Source organism: Coturnix japonica, chromosome 16, assembly GCF_054131305.1.
Source record: "Coturnix japonica strain WE chromosome 16, WE-NBRP24, whole genome shotgun sequence".
In the NCBI taxonomy this organism is placed as follows: Eukaryota; Metazoa; Chordata; class Aves; order Galliformes; family Phasianidae; genus Coturnix; species Coturnix japonica.
Genome location: NC_140678.1, coordinates 2,644,508 through 2,666,639, shown reverse-complemented (window position 1 = coordinate 2,666,639; position 22,132 = coordinate 2,644,508). Strand labels below are relative to the sequence as shown.

Here is a 22,132-nt window from a genome sequence, read left to right as displayed (position 1 = left end):
GCTGGCACTTGTCCTTGTGCCCCATTCAGCATCACCTGGGGGCTGTGGCTGGGATGGGGCAGGAAGGAATCCTCCCTGACAGCTTTCCTATGTCTTAATTACAGGCTGCTGCGTCTTGGTTCTGCTGGGGCTTCTGAGCCCACAACCTGCTGTGCTGCTCATGGTCCCTCCTGCAGAGCAGGCAGGGCTGGAGGGCAGCATCGTGGCCCCCCTCAATTGATGGGGCAGGATCTTTAAACGATCAAGAGGATTTTGAGGGAGGAAAAAACATTGTTTGGCCACTTGGGACAGAATCTACAGGACAAAAGCAAAGCTTAGCAAGTGTTGTGGATCCTTAGATTTCACACTGTTGATTCTTAAGCAGAAGTGTTGGAATATGCTGCTGTTTTGCCATGCTGAAATGAGGTAGGAAACAGCTTCAGCCTGGTGCAGCTGTAACAGAGCTGTTCTGTTCCTTCTCAGCTCAGCTCAGCAGCCTCCCTGGGGTTGCACCTTGAGACGTGCACAGCTGAGGGCTGTGGGGAATGCTCTGCTTCTCACCTGTGCTTCTCTGGAGGGTGAGTTCAGCATCGCCTTGAATAGGGCTGTTCAGCATCTCTGTGCTTTGGATGTCCCGTCTGAGTGGGTTCTTTGCAGTGGAATGAAGGGGGTTGGTGTGCATGGAGGTCACCATCTGGTTCTGGTGTCCTGGGCACACTGGGGCAAAGTGGAGTTGATATGATCCATTGCTGAGCTGCAGAACCTGCTGCTGTTCCTTGGTGCAGCTCTGAGCTGGGATGGAGCATGTGAGCCCAAGGTGGGTCCCTGGTAGATGGAGAGAGCAGCAAAACCACTGCACGCATCCCATCATCAACAGTAGTGATTTCTTGCTCGGTTTGTTTTATGCTACAGACCTGGAAGACTTTGCAGATGTTATAATTAGGCAGTAAACGGGATCTTTAGGTTTCATACTCGTGCTTATTTACCTATTGCTGCAGGAGGACTTCCTTACTGCAGCCCGTCAGCCGTGCCTGGCCACTCATTTGCTGCCACAGCCACGTGGTTGTGAGCTTTGAAATGCTCACAAGAATTGGAGGAAGTAAACTGAAGGCATTCATGTTTAATGGGACCTCAGAAAATCCCATCCGCAGCAGCATCGGGTGCCCACAGTTCTGCATCCCCATGGTACTGCTGTATATACAGATACACATATACAGATGTGCTGATCCCCATGGTACTGCTGTATATACGATGTGCCGAGCCCCAATTCAGGCTCATTCACAGCACAAATCTGCTGTTTTAGTGTTGTACAACCAGCAGACAACTTCTATCCATGCTGCTGTGTGTGTGCTCCAAGCTTTGTATGCTGCTGTGTTTTATATCTGAGGCTTATCAGATGCAGCCAGAGAGCCGTCCTTTGGGTTGGCAGCCCATCGTAAGTAGTGGAGAGCTGTGTTTGGAGAGCTTGAATTTGTTGCTTTCATTGGTGTCTATGGGAGGTGCATGGGTTGTGCTGAGCAGTTCCAAGGGCAGCAGCTGTCATCTCTGGGTCATGCATGAGCTGGGATGGAGCACACATCAGTCCTTAATGGATACACGGAGCGTGTTGTGGCTCTTAAATCCCAAAGCAGGTAAACTTGCATCTTCAGGCTGACATTCTGAGTTCTATGACAGCACAATGAGGTCTGGGGGTGCCCTTCTGGATCACAGCTGCAATCTTTATTCCATCCATTCATATTAAATGTATTTGAAGCGATTCTGCTGTCGCTTCCTTGAGCAAAGCTGTCCGGAGAGGGATGGATTCATTTCAGTTTGTCGGACCCAAACCGGTTTAAATGCAGAGACAATGGCTTAATAATGGCCAGATCTTAAGTGGTAGAAGTGGTTTAGGGAACAAAGGCAGCTGGAGGGCTGCTTGGTCACTGGTGCTTGAGAACTGTGGAGCTGATGGAGGTTATAGAAGTAGCTAAAGATGACTCCTTTTAATATGGCGTGCTATTGATCACTTTGGAGACTGATAAACGGGACTATTACCTTTGCAAAGTGCTCCTTGCAGCCGTCACACCTCTGGCTGCTCTCTGCCTTCATGCTTAGGTGGAAGTCACACCAAGCAATGCAATCACAGCATCCAACTCTCATGCATCTCCTGTTTGCTCTCTGCATGCATTGCTCTGCAGCACCCAGATGGTTTGCTGCTCATCGCAGCCCCTCAGTCCCATGGGCTTAACAACAGCTCCACCTCCTATGGGGTTGGGATCTGAGCGTGTACCCCACAGCCCCATAGTGGGACATAGGACTGCAGGTGGGTGCTGCTGTGCACAGGGCTCCTGCTGTAATGACCAGGGTGGCTGTGCTGCTTCCCCTGTCAATAGGTGTGGCTGCTGGGCTCTTGCCAAGCTGCCATTTCGTTCCCTTATTTGGATTGCTGAGCAGTGTCATGCTCCACGCACACCCTCGGCTTGGCTTTTAAATAATACAGGCAGGGAAAGCAAAGGCTGTGACAAAAAATTATTAGCTTATGGGTTATTAAAGCACTCGTACCACTGAGATGAAGAACATGTCGTTAGTGGAGGACAGGACCCGGAGCTCCAATGGGAGAAGGAAGAAGGAAAAGAATCCTGCTCCAACACCTCTGGGAGTGATGCTGAATGAAGCCAGGTGGGCACAAATGGAATTAGCCCAGAGAAGAGGGATGCTGTGCTGTGAAGCAGAGGATGGTGGCTGTGCTTTGGCCGTCGCCTGCTGCTGTTCTGTCTCCTCCATCCTTGCACTGAGTGAGCGAGGTGATGCCTTCACGTTCCCCTTCCTATCCTTGATATTCTGCCAAACTATTCCATGCAGTGCATAGAGGAGAGACACCCCGTCCTCTGCACACAACTGGAAGGCAGTGGTGGCTCGGATCAGACAGGGCTGGTTGGGAAGGGGGGGCAGAGCGACGAGCACTGAGGTGTATCAGCCTGGGAACGAGAGAAGTCAAAACACATTTGTGTTTCAGTCTGAAAACACCAAGTTTTGGTTGCAAGAGATGGGATGATACCAGTGATATCAAAAGGCTTGGTGAGCTTGATACCTTGATATCAGAAGGCTGCCTGCTGTGGGAGAACGACGCACTGCTCGTGGATGGCGTGCACTGCTATGGGACACAGTGGCTGTTGGCATCTGTATGGGAATGCTGGAAAATGAGTGTTCTCCAAAGGATGGGTGTGCTGGAGCAGCTGCTGCCCATAGGGAGCATGTGTGCCCATCTCCCAGCTCCACGTTCCTCCATTGATCCAAGGGGGTAATTAGGAGCACTGTTGGTGGCTGTGCATTCATCTCTGTGCTGGAATTTGAGGGTGAGAGATCTGGTTTGCAATAGGCCTTGTATGCAATAAACAGGTGCTGATGGTGTTAATGAGCACCTGAAAGTGCTCTTGGCCTTGCTGTGGGGTGGCACTGAGTGAAGGGGCAGAGCACACTGCAGCCATCCTGATCTATGGGCATGCAGGATTCAGGCAGCAATTCCCAGCTCTATGATGGGGTACCAGCTTCTCTCTTGCATTCTGAAGCACACCTGAACACGAGGCAGAATCCAGCCCCTCGTGTGTCAATATTTAGATTGAAATGTGACTCCTTTTGGTGCTGACCCTTCCAAAAAACACAGGGTTTGCTTATCACTTGTTTGAGGAGCCACGCACGGGGCAGTGTGCACTGTGTACCCGTGGCACAGCTTCCATGCCTTCATCTTAAAGAATCCACAGCCCATCTTCTCAGAATATGGTATCTTCTGAGCCTTGCTTGGCTTGGTGTCCTTGCCCAATGAGGCTGTGGATGCCCCATCCCTGCAGGCATTCAAGGCCAGGCTGGATGTGGCTCTGGGCTGCTGGTTGGTGACCCTGCACATAGAATGGGGTTGGGAGTGGATGAGCACTGTGGTCCTTTACAACCCACACCATTCTGTGTTTCTCTTTAGCTTTACCAACCTGTTGCTGTTGGAGCATCAGTAATGCCACTAAGAATGCAATGCCTCTGTTCTGATCTACAACTTATATTGTTGTTTAGTAGAGGAAAACCCTTCACTAGGTGCCGTTGTGGGCTCCCAGCAACCTGAGCTGAGCACTGTCAGGGGAAGGGATGTTATCACAGTGCTTGGGGACTATAGGCTGGGTTTCCCAGCAGGGTGGTGCTGGTGGCACCAGGACGCGTGGCTGCACAGCTCTGGCTGCTGCCTTCTGCTGGGACTTGTCAAAGCTGGAGCTGCTCCGGCTGAGTTTCACTTCCCAGTGTTAACTGCTTCAGTGCCCACTTCCCATAAGAATCCCTGCAGTGCTGCTTTACCATCAGCTCCTCCAAACATCTCAGCCCCTTTTTTATCCCCCTGAGTGTTGTAGGGATGCTGTGCTGGAGCTGTAGGCACTCAGAGCTCTGGCACTGTAAGGCTGAGCTGCAGCATCCCATGGCAGGGAAGCAGTTAAACGACTCCTCGTGTCCTCGTAAGATGAAAACTATTTTAGTCCCATGACAGGAGCACGACGGGAGTTTAATGCTACAGTTTGTTAAAAATGGAGGCAGGCAGGAGCCCCAGCAACCCGGCTTAGCTCAACCTTCCCATATCCAGAGCACAATGGAAGGGGTGATTCCTTCTCACTCCTCCAAAATCCTTTCTCCCCACCCCCCTTTTCCTAACAGTGTCCCAACTTACAGCTCCCTGCTCGCTGCAGCTATTGATTAGCACAGGAGCTTTTTGCTTGTGATGGCTTTTGGGAGGCTTTGGTGCAGCCCAACCAGGTGTGGATGCACCACAGCATGGCTGCTGGATCCTCACGAAGGCCCTGAAGTAGCTTTAATGGTGGTTTTCAATGGGCTACTAATTACAAAAGCATTGGACTAATAGGATGAGCTATAATTAGCAAGACCTGCCCTCTAGATAGCTAATCAAGACCCAGAACGCAGTTGCATATCCATTCATTAAGTTCCTCTATCTGCAGTTTTGAAGCAATTTGTTTCATCCATTGGAACCTCTTTGGATGCTCTGGGCAGCACAGCAGGCAGTGGGTTGGTTCTGTGGTCCTGGTGTTCACTATGGATCATCAGCAGTGCCCGGTGGGCTCATTACCCATCAGGTCTGTGGCCACATGGCTTGGTTTGATGGTGTTTTCTTAGTGGCTGCTGTGCCCAGGCTCACTCTTTGTTCCCCCCATAGAGTGGGAAGAGGAAGCTGGGGATGTCGTGCTGTGTGTGCGGGATCATAAAGGGGGTTTTGTGGAGGGTGAGGTAGTGTGGGTCAGCAGAACCTGATAAACACACGAGCTTCATCCATCAGAATGAATGTTACACACTCACTCATCATCATCTCCCTACTGTCTCTGCGTGATGTGAGCATAATGGAAGCTCCTGCAAGGCTGTGGATGTGTTTGCGGGTGCCCCCAGGAGCAATGTGGGGCTGAGCAGTGCTGGGTTCCCAGCAGAACCCCACTGGGATTTAGCCAGCATCTATCTGGGCACAAGGATACACTTGGGTATCCATCACATGCAAACACAAAATGACTGATTGCTAAATGGGGCTGGGGTGTGAGTTTGTGTGTTGATCCGGATGCGTTTGAACCCTGACTTCAGTTCCTTCCCAGCTCAAACCAGAGGGTTCAATCTCTGCCCTCCCCTTGGTTTTAGGGTCGCTGTCTCAGTGGTTGCGTGCCAGCTAAAGGTCATCTCTATATGGACCAAAGGTGTGCTCACCTCTTTGTCTTTCCCTGCAGGACCTGCACTGCGGTCACTTTCAGCCTCTTGGTGCAGACAGGACCCCCCCCCCCGTGGGACCCATGAACCCCACTGACAGGTAGGACTGGGGAAGGGATGGCACTGGGGGGGGGGGGGGGTGGGTCTGTCATTGGCATCGTGTGGTTCTGCTGCCTCAGCTGGCTGTAACAGAGCTCGGGTATTGAACTCTGCCTTAACCAAAAGTCACCTTTCACTTAAGATTTAACCAGCACTCCAAAATTTGTACCTCCCCATAGTTCACTGATGGGCAGACAGAAGAGTTTCGCTTCCTTTTAGCTGGGCATTCACAACAGCTGCAGAGTATTTTCGGTCTTGAACAAGAGGAGAGGCAATAGCAAGTGCACAGAAATTCCTCCCTTGAGACCCGTGTAGATCTCGATCGTTTGTGCAACCCCCAGAAGTGAAGTGGTGAATGGAAACGAGATTTCTGTGGCTGCCCTATAGCTCTGCAGTGGTGCCCTTAGGAATGGCTGTCCTGTGCTGGTGCTGCTCACCTAGAGGAGGTGTTGGTGTCACTGCTCATAGATGGTTTGTGTGGTCAGCTTCAGAGCTCAGCCTGGGTTTGTGCAGCACAGAACCACCTTTATGGGTAGGGAAGGGCCAAGTGATGTCACACCAACACCCTCTATGTGACGTCAGCTGGTGGTGAAGGGGGTGGGAGTAACAGTGAGAGTCACTGCATCGCTGTGCCACGCTTTGACATGTTGACCACAGTTGTGGAAACTTCTTAATCTGCTCTCTGGATCAGTGAGTAATCAACCTCCGAGCGCCCGCCGTGCAGCTCTGAAGCAGCAGAGATGTGCACACGAATGCTGTCTCCTTTTGGTTCAGTTCATTGCCTGAACGCTGCCCTCCTGAGCCCCGATCAGGGCTTGTATTTAACTGCTCTTCTGCTCTGAGGAATCTTGGTAACTTTATTTTTTCTTTTGGTAATACAAAGCCCAGACGTAGTCATTAACAGACTTCCTGCCCAGTGGTTTCTAGACAAAAATAGATCCATAAAACTTGGGGGAGAATTCAGGTCAAGCAAATCCTTCGCGCGGTGGCTGTGGGCAGCACCCTCTGAGTGCACACTGTGAACCCGAGCTGTGGCCTTAACACTGATGTAACTCTAAAGCTATTTATCAAAGAACGGGGTGAGTAAGTGGAGAATAAGAGAGCTCCCAGCATTGCCCAGGTCTTCCTTTTGGTGCCGTCCTTTGCATCCGGGTTTGCTCATCCCTTCTATGGGTGTGATAGTAGTTAATACTGGGTGAACGTGGGGTGGATGTTGCGGTAGGTCTTATTTTTTAAGTGCAAATGAATGGTGGATGAACAGTTTTGAATCATCAGCTCGTATCTGTGAGGGCTGATGGGGCTGGGGAGGTGAGGTCGGGTTGTGTGCTGCTCCCATTGGACACAGTGATGCTGTTGTGGGGGTAGAGCAGCGCAGGAGATGTGGCCATGCATTTAATACAAAGAAGCACGTGCTTTCTAAGATCACTTTGGCATTGAGTGCTTCTCGGTGGTCCTCACCAAACACCAGCAGATCACTTTGACCTCTCAGGCCATGGCCGTTCCACATCCATGCAGTTCTCTTTGCTATCGTCTGTGGCACGCAGAGCTTTGTTAGGAATTGTGCCTGCTGTGGTGCACGGAGTGCTCTGAATCCCGTGCTTTAATCATTATTGTGAGCAAACAGAGCCAAGCTGTACCGTAAATAGTGATTTCTCTTAAGGTGCATTGACACAAAAGCAAAGCAAAGCAGAGCAGTGCCTCCTTGTGCTGTAGGACCTCTGCTCTCCTGCCTGGCCAAGAGCAGGGCTTATAGTGCTCAGAGCCTCGGCATCTGTCTGCTAATAGCAAACACGCTCGGTCACATGTGGGATGATGCTGTGGGCACAGCATTGTGCTGGAGGGCTGTCAGTGGGTCCTGTGGGTGCTGAGCGCTGCCATAGGGCTGTATGGTGCTGCCATAGGGCTGTATGGTGCTGCCATAGGGCTGTATGGTGCTGCCATAGGGCTGTATGGTGCTGCCATAGGGCTGTATGGTGCTCCCCTGCCCCACAGCTCAGCTTTGCTGCAGCCCCGTAGATCCACTGCTGTGCTGCCATCCCCGCACCCAGCAGTGCTTCCCTCGTGCCCTGGCACAGAGGAAACTTCTGTAGGCTTTCAGCTTCTCCCAGCAGCGCTGAGTGAGGCTGCTTATCTTCCCCTGCAAGCTCCCTGCAAAGGGAAACGATCCCATTGATGCACAGCGGGGTCGGGGCCACCATGCCTGGGAGCGCCTCTGGCCGGCGTCGGCACACAGCTCGGCAGCGTGGCAGCCGGTAAGGAAAGGGTTAAGGGCTGCCATTTTGTTATGTAACACCCTTAATGGACATATCGGTGAATGGCACCAAAATGGCAGGGCTTAACCCTTGGTGGGCTGGCAGCAGGGCGCCCGCTGCCCCCCACCCCACTGCTTTGGGGTGCTGCCGTGGGGAGCGCAGCCCCAGGGTGGCACAAGAGCCCAGGTGAAGGCAGGTGTTGGGGTTCTCCCTTGTATCAGCCTGCTGTTTTTATCCTGTATTCATTCATTCTTTGCAAAAAATAGATATATATCCTAATGATCATCCGGATCTTAGTTTGGATCCCTGAATTCTACTTTTTTGTGAGGTTTATACAGCCAGGTTGTAAAGTCCTGCGTGTGCCCGTGTAGGCACGCAGATCCCAGTACACCTTCATGCAGTGCTACACACAGGGATCATCACTTTACCAAGGAGATCTGGCTTCTGCCTTAATTATCAGTGAGTGTACAGGGGAAATGGACAAGCAAAAAAGCCATGCAACAACTATGGCACACCAAGAAACAGCCCAGCACGAAGCTCATGCTAAAGCATCTCTGGGCTCTGATCAGCTGCACTTAGAAAGTAGCTGGAGCCACCTCTGGCTGCTTCTCACCCAGGGCTGTTGGTTTGCATGTGCTTTCACCTTCCCTTTCCTCTTCTGTAAGTGCCCTTCTTTTTGTTGTTTTCCCCTTCACTTTTGATGCTGGAAAGGAGGGCTGCTGCTCTTTGGTTTTTGGCTGCTGAATAGTGAATGGTGCAGGGCTGGGCTGCTCAGTGCTGCTCCTTTTGCTGCTGCTGGGGCTCCAGCAAAGCCTCAGGTCCTCACTTCAACCCTGTTTCCCATCACTATATTATAATAACCAAGTGCCATCAGTGCCATGCTGGGACTGCCCGGCTTGGTTTGGGCCACATGAACATCTAGAAAACCTGGCACAGAGTGATTGATTCCCCACATCTCAAACTGGACCTTCCTTTTTCCCCCATCCTGTAGCTTTTCCAGCAGTTGAGCAGCAGGCGCTGCCTCTCACGGTGCTTCCCAGGCCATGAGCTCAGCACAGGTTTGGGCTTTGGCTGCTGGCAATGTGCTCAGAGGGCAGTGGAACAGCAGGGAGGGCTTTGGGGCAAAGCATTGTATGCTAAACTGCCTTTGAATTGATGGTAGGAGTTAATCTGTTACAGCAATAGCACTTAAAGCTGAGAATTGGCTGTTGAAGTCCTGAGCGCTCAGCTCCGAGCTGTGCTATTTGCTGTAATAAAGAGCAGAACCTCCCATAAAAACTTGAAATTTACTGCATCATTTCTTACCTACCTTTCCTCCTATAGAATGGAAGGTGGAGTCAATGCTGCCTGCCCCTTGTGCTGTTCGGTGCCTCTGAAAGCTGGAGGAGCAGAAGTGGGGATTTGGGGGCTGGCTTCCAAAGCTGTGTTGTCCTTTATAGGGTTTGGGTGTTGTGAGCTGCTGATCTGTGCCCACCCAGCAGGACCCAGGTGGAGATGCAGTCCCAGTGTATCCATCATCTTCTCCCTAACGATTGCTATCCCATATTGCTGCCTTCTCATTGCCTCTGCAAAATGGAAAGGCTCCTTGCTGCTGTGTGCTGTCCTGGGGATCCTACAGCAGGATGGGAAGGTGCATGTGCTGCATGCAGCCTGTGCTGGTGGTAGGGCTCACCCCATGGATGCTGATTGGGATCTGCCCCACTGTGCACAGCTGAGCTGCTGTGAGCATGGCTGTATAATGTGGGGGGTTGTGGTTCGTTACCTGTTTTTTCCATCCCCTGTAGAACTTTGATGGTGTGTTGTTTTTGAGTGTCGCTGTGCGTGCAGGGTTTAGACCTGTGGCATGCAGTAGAGATGGAGTCTCTCAGTACAGCTTGAAATTGCCCATCTCAATCAAAACTGGGGGTAACAGAGGAATAGAAGTGGCAGCATCTTGTCTTCCCAAGGAGGCTTTGCAGTGATAGAGCAGCCTTGTGATAACAGCAAACCCTGCTGTCCCTGAGCTGCCCGGTGACCCTTGGATGCAGCTCTGGCTTCAGGTCCATCTGCATTGAATGGACAGCAGTGAGATCTGCAATTCCTACCCGGGTTGTTGGGGGTGAGGAGCAGCCTTGCTGTCTGCATGGCTGGAGCTGGGTGTGAGCTGCTGTGCTGCTGCTGGGCACTGAGCTCAGCCTGACACACAGACAGACATACAGACACACTGACACCTTCCTGCCCGGCTCTGAGTCCAGCAGCACTGGGCTGAGCAGAAGTTCATCATATAACAGCAAGCAGAGAAACCTGTGGTCACCATACAGGGCTCAGAGCATCCAGACTGCAGTTTCAGTGTGCCTGGGTGACATTGGTGGATAATGGGGGAGGTGGAGGGGAGAGGGGGGGTGAGCAGAGGTTAATTACGTTGCGTAATTATGTTAATCTCGCTGCTAAAAACATTGGGAAGACTTGGTCCAACTATTGTGCGTCGGCCTGGCTCTTGAAATCCAGTCTAAAAAGCAGAGGGGAAGGGGGGGGGAAGGAGGGGGAAACTGATGGGAGGGACTCTTAATTAATTAATTAGGGAGGGGAGGGAGGGCTCCCCCAGCTCTGTGCCAGCCCTGGGTGGGTGGAGGAAGAAGAGGAGGAGGAGGAGGAGCGGTGTGGATGCTGCTGGGGTTAGCCCTGCTGCGGGTCGCCCGCTGCCGGCTCAGACTGGTTTCTGGAAAGTGCTTTGTCTCGCAGGCTGCATCCTGGGAAGGGTCATGTGGAGCCCAGTGATGTCATGGGATCAAAGCCTGACTCAGCTCCGCGTCCGAGGGGTGTCCGCAGGTACCCGGTGCCCGGTGCCATGCCCACGGCTGTGAGCTCTGCGTGCTGCCCCCTGCACGGCCCTCCTCTCCTCCAAGGAGGGGCTGTGGTTCTCCAGGAGCATGGAGGGCTTCCTATGCAGGGCGTGGTGGTCCCGAAGCCCACAGCTGGGTTTGGGTCATGGGAGAGACGTGGCAACGCTCCCAGCCTGATCCTAATCTCCAATTTTGTAATTATGCTTATTTGCATGTCAGGCAAATCCATACGTTCTTCTTCCTGCTTCTTGGGAGAGCTCCAAACTTGTTTGGTGGTGGGGGTTTGCGTGTTCCCCGCTGCTGCTCTTACAGTTCCTGCTCATAGTTGATACTCAGCTTTTGAGCTTCTTTTCTTGTTGTTTTTTTTTTTACCTTTGCAGTTTGTTTTTGCTTCACGTCAAAAAGCAGCAGCAGGGCGATGATGCCGGGTGTTTAATAGCTGCAGTCTGAGATGTGTGTTGCAGATAGGGCGAGCGAGCAAAACTTTTATGGCTCTTTCAGAACTTCTTCTTTCGCAGCCGTACTTTGCCCTGTTTTGAAATTAAGGTGTTTTGTCCAACTTAACTTCTTTTTTGCCAAGCTCTTAACTCGTTTGTATCTCCTCTCTTCCCCCAGAGCCTCACAATGACAGAGGAAGCATGCAGGACACGGAGTCAGAAACGAGCCTTAGAACGCGAGGTACCGCATAACGATGTGGACAGCAAGAAACTAAAAATGGAGAAAGGACTGTTAGGAACTGAACTAAGTGCTGAAGGAGACATGAAAATCAAAACAGATCCCGGAGCTGGAAAAGTGCAAGGACTGTTAAAAAGCGGAGAGGTGAAAGCAACCATTAAAGTGGAGGTTCAGACGGGAGATGAGCCCGTGGATATGAGTACTTCCAAAAGGTGAGTGGGGAGGGGGCCCTGCGTGGTGAGATGTGCTTGGCTGGCACTGGGAAGGAGCTCCTTGTGCCTTAAGGTTAACAGGAGCTGGAATCTGAAGGGCAAACTGCAGCTCTGGCTCCTGCTGTGGCATCCAGTTGTTTCTATGCCACATTGGTGCTGTGTTTTCTGTGATGAGCAGCTGGGTAAAGAAGTGTTGTCCTGAAGAGAAGAACATACAGGCTATAAGGAGGATATTTGGCACTTTGAGCCACTGATTGAGATTCAGAGGATTGTATTAATTGAGCTCTGATACAGGAAAAATAATAGGTGGTAATTGCCCTAATAGAGGAGTTTGAATTGCGGCTTGATTCCTCCTGGCAGAGCTGTGTGTGTGGATAAAGTCAGAGTTTCTTATAGTAAATGGTGGATTCCAACACTGGGAGGTGTTGTGAAATGCCAGCACCCTTCTGCAGCAGTTCTATGTAGCGCAGGTTCTTGGTGCTTCCCTGAAAGGCCAACATCCCTTCCATGTCTGAACACTGACATCTCAAAGCACGGATTCAGAGCTGCTCCTTGCTTTGGCACAGGTTCCCTTTGACCCATACTCATGTCACACCAGTGAATCAGGTGTTCCTGATGGAGGGACATCGCTTTATGGCCTGATTTCACTGCATCCCACCCGCATTCTGTCCATAGCAGGATAAAAGCTTGGTCACTACAAAGACCTTGCTTGCTTTATGCTGCAGTGTGATGAGCAGGAAGTCAGGAGGCTCATTTATTCCCAGTCCCATTAGAGCAACAGTATAAGGACTGTGGCTTGCCTGCGTGCAGAATGGGTTAAACAGTTCTCAATGTTAATGAATCTGCATCTGCTTGGTTGTGAGGTATTACGGCAGTGCAGATTTGAGATGTGAAACTGAAAACATGAGATTCTTATCAAGTGCGAGGGAGTTACTGGGAGGAGGGGTGCTGCTGGGAAGGCCAATGTCTTTGATGTGTAATGGCAACTCACCCGTAAACTTCTCCCAACTTTTGATGCTTCAGAAGCAGCAAAGACCACAGCAGCTCTATGCAGAAATCACTTCTGGTTTTGTGAAGACCTCCTCCATCAGTTTGCTTGAGGAAAGAGCCATCAGCTCCCCACAAACCTGCTGCAAAAAGGGCAGTGAATAGCTCAGGTTGTTGGAGTTGATGTCTGCAAAGTGCTCCTGTCCTGCTCAGAAGCTACTGGGGCAGCTGGTGGTTCCCATGTCGTATGCAGTGTGTTGTGCTGATAGGAGCCAATCTCTTCAAGGCATCTTTTGGCATAATTGCTGGCTGCTAATTAATGCAAGTATGCACACTGTGATTTTTTTTGAAGAATTACTCCTACCTGAAAGCTAAGAAGTTGGAGTCGGGTATCCTCACTCTCTTATTGCAGTACTTGCCCCCACGTGCACGTGCTCTTTGTGAATCTGTTTTGTATATGTGTGTGTGCCAGTGTCTGTGTGCTTTGTGTGCTGCAAAGGTGGGAGCAAGGAGCTGCACTTTGAGCTTCCCAAAGGAGCCACCAACCCAGCTGGGATGAGGACATCTCTGCCACTATCCAGGGATAGTGTTGATTTCCATTCGTGTCCAAAGGGAGAAGAGGTTCCCCCATACAAAAAGGAGACGTTCTGAAAGCAAGTCCACAAAGTTAATTATAATAAACATAATTAAGAACTTTGTGGTGCTCTGGGTGAACTCTGAGTACTGTGTGTAAGTTGGGATGTTGGCATGAAGTTCTTAACAGGAGCACAGACGTGGCACAGGGTGCAGATACCTCCCAGGGCTGCCTGAAGATGCTTTGATACGGGGGGAAGCTTGGATGAATCTGATCCCTCGCATATATAAGAGCACAATCAGTGTTTGTGGGAAGGTGGATCTTAATTTCATAAGGGTGTTTGTGAAGTGAGGGACTCGTATCTCCAACCTTTGATCTTCAGAGGCATTCAGCTTTCCTAAGACCCCTATTTTCAAAGTAGCTGAGCTGATTCTGCGAGCAGATGAATAAAAGCTGTTGCTGGAAGTGACTGAGCTACTACCAGCTTCTGGGTTGGGTCAATTCATGCGCGGTGATATATGGGGTTCTGGCTTTTAAACTTCCTTTAATGCTTTTAGAACTGAAAACATAATATTTTCCTTGGAAAAGGTGGCCCAGCAGTAATCGCGGTGCAGCTGACGTCAAGCTGATAGGATGGATGATCTTTCTGAAATCATTTGGTTTTTCTGGTCAAGATTTGAAATACAGACCTAGCAACACCTCAGCGTTGAACTTTAAAAAAATAGGTTTTTTGCTTCAAATATATATATTTTTTCCTTTTTTTTTTTTTTTTTTTCCTTGAACCTTGAAGTTGAACTTTAAAAATAGTATCTGGTTGTGGAGCTCATGTTCTGATGCCAGAAGAAACAGAAGGAAGCCTGTAGTGGTGGAAGGCTTTGGGGAGGTCATGCCAGGCCAAAGCCAAGCCTGCTCCTTTGCATAGCATCCCTGTGCTGCAGGGCTGGCCTAGGAGCTCCCCCCTCTTCATAAGGGCATGGACCATTGGCAGTGGGCTGGTTCAGTAATGTGCTGTGTGAAGGGCTTTGCTTTGGAATGCACTGCTGTGCATCAGTGCAGGGGCTGGAGGAATGGATATATATATATATATATATATATATATATAATTTATAACGTGATTGTAGCATCTCTTGAGTTGGATGAAACAAACCAGAGGCACCTGCAGTGATGATCCAGCTCACAGTAAGCAGTGGTGGACGTCGTGATGTTGCTGGGCACAGTCCTGTCCTCATCCACCAACATCTGTGTTCCTTGTGATGTCTTATGCAGAGTCCTGGTTTTCCTTCCAGTTGAAACAGAAGCCTGGCTAAGCCATCCAGCCCCCATTTGGCACTTTTGGGTTATATTCCACCACAATTGCCTGCACCTTTCTGTTGTGTCCTTCTATCCCATAGAAGTAGGAAATACAGCCCTGAGTTCTGGCCTCTCCAAGTGGAATATGAGCTGGATTGGCTTAAGCCACAGCTTGTCTGCCTCAATGAAAACAGAGAGGAAGAGGAGGACGAGGACTTTGGGTGTCCCTGAGCTTGGTGTATTCAGTGCAGCATCTCAGCTCTTTATTTATAGTTTACAATCTTGCTGGTTATATTACGTGTGCTTGGGAAGGGGGGGGGAAGGTTCTGCCTTGCTCTGGACCCCCAGAACAACCATCTTTTCACGTGTTGAATGGTATGACTTAAAATAACATCTATAGAGAAGCATTTGGGGAGCTGTGTGTGAGCTGGCTTCGCCATCATGCCCTGTGTGTTCCTAATGGGGTTTGGAGGCTGAGAGTTGGACTTTTGGGTTCTGGATTTGGGTTTTTTTTCATTCGTTCCTTTTGGTTTATAGCCTGGCTTTAAAAAAAATAAAATAAAATAAAGAAGTAGTTTCTTGTGGGATTTTAATGCTGTGTTTTAAATGCAGAGATGGTTTGATTAAAGTTTAATTTATGTTCAGAGGAAGGGCAGGAAAGGAATGAAGTTTGCTTTGCTTCGGTTGCGCACCGTGGTTGCTTGATCCATCACAACCCCCTTTGATTCATGTGGATGCATCTCCAGAAAAAAGAGTTCTCTTTTCCCCACTGCATTGCTTGTTCTTGCCTTGTTTGTCTTCCTTCCCTGCCAAATATTTTTGGATGGGAGTATACAAGAGATTGCTGAATGGACTGAGGCAAAACTGTTGCATATTTGCTCATGTAGATGAAGCTTTTCGGCTGAGCAATGGTTGCAATGCCTCCTACAGTTACCTGCTGCTGGGCACAGTGTGTTGGGAGAGCACTTTGCAGGCTGGAGCTTTGCAGCTGGGCTTTCCATGTTTCAGGTCAGTAGTTCCATAACTTCAATGCTCAGTGGATTCATCATCGATTTTACTTTATTTATTTTTGGGGGAGGGTTTTTAAAGAGCATTTCAGAGCGTGGAGAAGATGCAGTTTGCAAAAGGCAGCTTGTATTTTGTGTCACATCCCTGTTTTTGGATTGGTAGGAACCAATGTAAAGGCGTTGTGGTTCTGGAGCTCTCCCATGAAAGCAGTGAAGCTCAATGAGCTGCTCCATGGCTGACATCCCCCCCTGAAATGAACCTTAGCAGAGCCTATGGGCTCTGGGTGCCTCTGTTAAGTGTTAATATCACAGCTTTATTTGCCATGCTAACACATCATTGAGACTCCAGTCTCATGGATGGTGATTCTGGTCACAGCATTGAGTCCATCTCCACACACCCTCAGGTATATCAGCTCCAACATGACACCTTCATTGGTCATTTTCCACCCCAGCTTGGAGGGCAGAGCTATGAGGCTACATTCAGCCACCTGGCTCTATTCCTTCCCATCACCAACTCAGCATCCCCAAGGGAATGTGGCTTTTCTGCTTTGTTCTGTTGGGTTATTTTCATCCGGAGTCACTGTGGTGCTCTGAAGGATGCTCTCCTTCCAAACAGCATGATGCATGCATCCTTCTGCTGGGGGGTTATAAGAGAGAATGGGAGGAAACAGGGCCCTTTTCCTTGGGGTATTTGGTGACCTGGTGCTCAATGCTCACTGCTTTATATAGGCTTTCTGCAAGGTCTCTGTTCAGCCATGGTTTATTGCTGGGGGATGCTTAAATAGGGGCAGCAGCACTGCTTTCATCTTCCTGTATACAGCCCGGCTTGATTGAGACAGCAACGTTTATGAAAGCTGAAGGGGGGAATAATAGAATTATGCCTTTATTTAGCTGAAGGGACATGTCTGATGGCTTCAGAGGATAAAGGTCACGGTACCAGGGCATCCATCCCAAGTTATTAACCGCTGGTGGCAGCATTTGTTCTGAAAGTGCTGATATTCCCATTGTCTTTCCCATTTTGAAACATCTGCTTTCCATTTCTTGCTTTACACACAGGCTGAAGGAAGAGAGGGGCGAACTCTGTACTTCTTTTTAGCTCTTTTTGTCAAGAAAAGGGTTGTTTTGCAAGGCTTTGCTCTGGGGTTGGCTATGCTCAGTGTCGGGTGGGTGGTGCTGCTGGGATATCCCCCTCTTTGGGATGGAGCTTTGTATTCAAGGCATTGCCCCTCTCTGTGCAGATGGGACGTGGTCAGAGGGCTGCTTTGCTTTGGATGTAGCACTGCCTGGAGTTGTGTTGGTGCTGGATGTTCTCTTGTCTCCCATTACCTCTTCCCAAAGGTGCTGTGAGCACATTGCTGTTAATGGAGATCTCTATGGCTGCATGCAGCCTGGCCGTGCTGCTCTCTATGGTGTTTCCTTCCCAAGGTATCCAGAAGCCAACACATCAAGGAGCCCAGCAGTAGCACAGTGGCTCTCTATGGGACTTTTCCCTTTTATTTTGCTTGTTTCAATGTCAGAGCCCCAATCCTGAGTGTCACAGCGCTGGTGGGAGAGGACCTGTGGGTGACAGCACCGCTCTGCTGTGTCACTGCAGCCATTGCTGCCCGGTGGTGCTGCTCTGCTCTCCTTGTGCTCTGAGCCATGGAACCATGGAGTGCTGTGGTTTGGGAGGGACCCAGAGCACCACCCCATCCCTGCGGTGCATGTGGGTCAGCTCGAAGGCTGGAGCAGGCAACAAGATCCTATGGGGTCCAGAACTGGGTGCTTTGGGGCACATACACCCACCCCTTAGATCCCCGTGGTTACACCAACCTCAGTTTGTGGATGCCACGAGGGCCTGGATTCCCACCTGGAGCAGCTCAGGCTGGCAGAGGGCGGCAGCCACATCCCCACATCTGGACCCACAGATGCTGCTGCTCCATGGCACACACTGCCCACTGCCACCCACCACCAGGCTCTGTTCTGTTACAGCCCATCCGAGGGCACCGGCAGCCAGTTCAGTGCCACCAGGTACAGGAACACACTGGAAACCTTTCACCTGTGCCACTGCTGCTTTGGAAGCCCTCAGAGTTTCAATGAGTCGGGTTTACTGGCTCGCTGTGCCCTCTAGAGGACACTTCTCCCTTTATAATCCCATTCCCTAACGTGGAAATTGCGTTTTTAAAGCTCTCCGTGCAGTGTTCTTGCCTGGCTTTGCAATATCCCAGACGTGGCTCCCAATCTGCTGTGGGTCTCCCAATGGGGTCTGCAGGATGTGCAGCTCTTCAGTGATGTTGCTCAGCGTGAATATCCTTCGTATCTCTAAATAAGATAATAAGGGTTAACTATTGGATCTTTGATATATGTGGAGTAGCAGTAAAGCCTGGAAATCATTCTTTAATCTGAGGGGTAATTAGCTGATATGAAGAGGCAGAAAGTTTATGTGCCACATCTCTCACCTGTGAGTAGTGCAAGCCACGCTTCAATATTTGCTTAGCCTTACTTGCTACAAGCTCTCTAGGCATTTTTCCTAATGCATAACTCACCACAAATTTAGAAGGCTCGCAGTGTAAACTTCATTGTTCCTACTTCTGGTTTTGGGTTTCAAGGAAAACAAAACACAGCCGTTGTGTGTACGTTCAGCTCTTCCTGCTGTCAGCCCTTTCGCAAGCGCCGTCACCGCTCTTTGTGCTGCTCTGTCCCCTGTGCTGTGCTCCTATTAAACCTCCCTGCTCCCAGCACTACAAACTGTGCTGTGAGATCCCAAACCATGGCACCAAAGGGGATCTGTTCCTGCCATCCCTGTATAGTGACCCCCCAATGCATGGCTGGGTTCATTCCCAGCTGCTCAGGAATGTGTGGTGAAGGAGCAGCTCTGCTATCTGCACGTCACGTCCTCCCCGACCCTTTTATTTGTTTCTTAATGCAGTTTGGTGTTTCCTTCTCATGGAGCTGAGGGGTGAGAGGTGTAGAAAAATGATGTCATAACTCAAACGTAGGTAGGTGACTGTGTGTGAGTTGTTTCAGCTGTTTCCTTAAGGTTTGGGTAAGTAGCCTGAGTGGGGGAGGTCAGAATACGAAATCCCTTCCATTAGGAAAGGAAAAAGAGAAGGGGAGTCAGGTTCTTCCTTGCAGCCCATTAAGGAGGCAGTAAGTTGAGAGATATGGGAATAGTGTATCAGGAGGCTGTAAGTCACACCGTGCAGCACGCGGCACTTGTTCACTTGTATTTATTAACTCATTCTCTGTTTTTCTTCTGATTTGCAGTGAAATAAAGAGAGAGAAGCGGGTCCCCTCCCCGGATGTCATCGTGCTGTCAGACAACGAACCTTCTAGCCCTAGAATGAATGGTTTAACAAAAATAGCATTAAAAGAGACCAACACAGAGGCACTCATGGTGAGTCTGCTTGTTCTGACACAATTCAGCCCGGGCTGTCCTCTGTTCCTGCAGATCCACCTGCAGCCTATGGTCAGGGTATCTCTGACTCCATTAGAGTTGGTTTATAGGGGGGGTTCTACAGCTGTTAGAGGCTGACGTGTGCTGTATTATTACATTCCAGGCTCTCACCCCCTTAATTTTTATGTGCTTCTTAAGAGCAGCTTTTTCAGGCTTGACTTTTAAGCCAGGTTTGTATTGGTGGGCACAGTATCCCGTACTCAGCGTTGCCTCTTGGCTCTTCAGTTGCCTTTTTGTTTTTTAGTTTCACTTATGGAAATTACCAAAGCTTTGTTTTAATTTATTTCTTCGCCTTCGAGCTCTTCTCTCACCCTCAGTTTGTGTCCCTGCATTGCAGGCATGTCAGTGATATTAAGACATACGTGACAATTACAAGGCAATGAGTTCTTGTTGTAACTTGCGTGGTATCTGTCTTTCCCTCTGCCCCCTCCCTGTTTTCCCATCCTCTATTGCCTGCCCTGGCCCTGCAGAAAAGCAGTCCTGAGGAACGTGAGAGAATGATCAAACAACTGAAAGAAGAGCTACGGTTAGAGGAAGCAAAGCTTGTCCTATTGAAAAAGCTACGGCAGAGTCAAATCCAGAAGGAGACCACTACTCAAAAGGTACGTCTTTTCCTGCTAATCCTTATCTTCCCTCTTAGGATGAAGGGAACAAAAAGGAGATTTGACTGTGGCGATTCCTGTGACTTGCAGAGCAGAAAATAGCTTTTGAATACGGCACGTTTTGCTTCTTGCCAAACCTCTGTGAATTAAAATGTATCCTCTTAAAACCGTTCCTTCCTGCCGCATTTCAGTCTGGCCGAGATGAGAAGACAAGGCAGTTTATCCCATCAGCTCTATTCTAAAGCAGAATGCCTTTTTGGTAACCTCAGTTGTGTTAACGAGTAGAACACACTGCAGATTACTAAGCACCGTCCTTAAAGCAGCATAGAGAGAGCTGGCACACGTTTGGAGGAGGTTCTCCTGCATAACAACTCTGCCAGCGTGGTTATGGATGTGCTCCCATCCCCACTGCCAAGATCTGCTGTGCCAATCCCTGCCCTTCCTCCTCCTCTCTCCCCACCCCTGCAGAAATTCCCCCTTTGTGTCCAGGAGCTGCAGGCTCAGGGTGGGCTCCTGCTCTGTCACAGTGCTGTCTCACCTCTCTGACTTTGCAGTGTGCAGCGCCGATGGGATGGATTTTGTGCAGGGGGTGATGTGTGGGTGTCAGCTGGATGTTAGCACCTCTCCGTGGCTGGATTTGCTTGTTGCTGTCTTTCTCCTGGCCTTCTGGGGTAGAAATAAAGCCAGTGATAGTGCCCATAGCATGGAGTTTCCTGCTGAGCACTGAACTCGGGGTGTTGGAACTCAGCAGGGTCACTTGGTATATCCTCACCTTAATAACTGAAGCCTTTAACTTATTTCACTTCGTTATGTTCAAACCCTATTAGTTGGAACCAGTTGTAACAGCGGATGAGACTGAAGCAGACTGTAAGCTGAGGCTGCTAAAGCAGAGTTCTGCATTGCTGTGCTTTTGGTGCATAGGCTCTGTTCTTTTTCTGACATAACCTTATCTATACTTGCCTAATCACTTCTCCATTTAAATACGCCTGGTGAGGTGCTCAGAGGAAGCAAGGGGTGGGGGAAGGGGAAACCCACAGCCTTTGAAGATTCCCTTACTAAGGCGAAGGAGGTAAACGCTTTTATTCCCTTAGCCTCTGTGATTCTGCCTACACCCTTACACTCCTCTGCTTTCTTTCTGGTTTTTCCTCTTCCAGCCTGCCTGTTCCTCTGGGAGTGCTGTGGCCACCCCTCCGCCCTTGGTGCGGGGCACGCAGAGTGTTCCTGCTGGCAAGCCATCCCTGCAGGTCAGTGGGGTGGGCCAGGCTGCCAGGTAGGGCACACAGCAAAGCAGGGCATGGGGCAGCACAGGCCAGCAGCTCACTGCTCACAGCCAGGTGGAAACTCTTAAGGCAGAGCCAGCATTCGCTCCCACAGACCCCACTGTAAGCTGTGTATGAACACTTGGGGTGGGAGATAGAGGTAGGACATCACACACAGGTACCCCTCCAAAGCTTATCCTCATCATCCTCAGGGCCTCGTCTGCTCCGCTGATGAGTGCATGCAGGTTGTGGCTGCTAAGGACCTCTGGCAAAAGTGTTTTGTCATGGGAACACCGTGGCAACCTGTTGTTGTGGGCTGCAGGTATTTCATTGTGCCTCCGGGATGATCACCTGAAGGCTGAGTGAGCTGCCAGGTTTTACTTTTCAGCTTGGTGCCTGAATGGCACGTGCTGGTGAGGAGGGTCTGTTGAGGCTGAACTAAATGTGATGTTGGAAAGCCTTGGGGGGGGAAATAAACGACAGAGGGAATTGACATCTGTCAGCCCCATCTTCCTCTGAGTTGGGCATCTTGCTTCACTTCCAAATTTAAACCATTTCTGATGATTTACCTCAGGCTGATCTGAAGCAAATGCTTTCACTTGGAAAATAGCAGCTCTTCATCTGAGAGCCCCATAGAGTGCTCTGCACGACGGGTAGGATGGACGTGTGCTCCATTTGGGAGCTGTTCATAAAACTAGAGGCGATCTGTCAGCTTGAGTATCCTCTTCCTTAAGGCGAGTTGCCTTCTCAGGAGACAGCACTTTCAGAGGAACTGGACCACGAGTCAAATCCCCACACATGGGCTGTGAGCCTGCAGCTGTGTGTGTGTGCACCAATGGGCAGAGCAGGGAGCTGGGAGCTGAGGATCCAGAGTTCAGTTTCTCGGTCTCGTTTGTGGTGTTTGGGCAAATGAACCTCACCTCCATCTGCTTCTGCTGGACTTTAGAAACTCTTTAATTCCTGTGTGTAGGAGTTGAACATTTGGTCTCCAATTGGAGGGTGTAACAGGAGGGGATTAAGCTTCCCCCATCCTCATGGGGGAGCTCATGGATGTGAGAGCTCCGGTGTGTGTAGCATCTTAATTCAGGGGATGGTGAGGGTGAGGGTAGTGGTGGACATGCAAAGCCCCGTGAGCAGGGTGGAGGGGTTTTGCTGCTCTAAGCAGCACTTCCAGACAAGGCTGCGTCGTGCTCTGCAGGAATGTAAGTGATGCATGAAACCTT

General features: G+C 50.1%; 1 protein-coding gene across 14 annotated transcripts in view; it reads left to right on the top strand.

The window, feature by feature from the left end:
• Positions 1–22,132, top strand: part of GATAD2A (GATA zinc finger domain containing 2A) — a 37,832-nt gene that overhangs the window by 7,412 nt on the left and 8,288 nt on the right. For 3 of the 14 annotated variants that reach the window (XM_085517769.1, XM_085517768.1, XM_085517770.1), the window contains exons 2-7: positions 5,715–5,794; positions 10,767–10,853; positions 11,483–11,754; positions 18,859–18,988; positions 19,519–19,650; positions 20,805–20,894. In XM_085517769.1, the coding sequence (XP_085373895.1) occupies positions 11,492–11,754; positions 18,859–18,988; positions 19,519–19,650; positions 20,805–20,894 (615 nt within the window). In that variant the 5' untranslated portion in view covers positions 5,715–5,794; positions 10,767–10,853; positions 11,483–11,491. Of the gene's footprint in view, positions 1–5,714; positions 5,795–6,461; positions 6,484–10,766; positions 10,854–11,482; positions 11,755–18,858; positions 18,989–19,518; positions 19,651–20,804; positions 20,895–22,132 lie in introns of those variants that run through there. The other 11 variants (XM_015886249.3, XM_015886247.3, XM_015886248.3 and 8 more) reach the window with 6 other exon arrangements.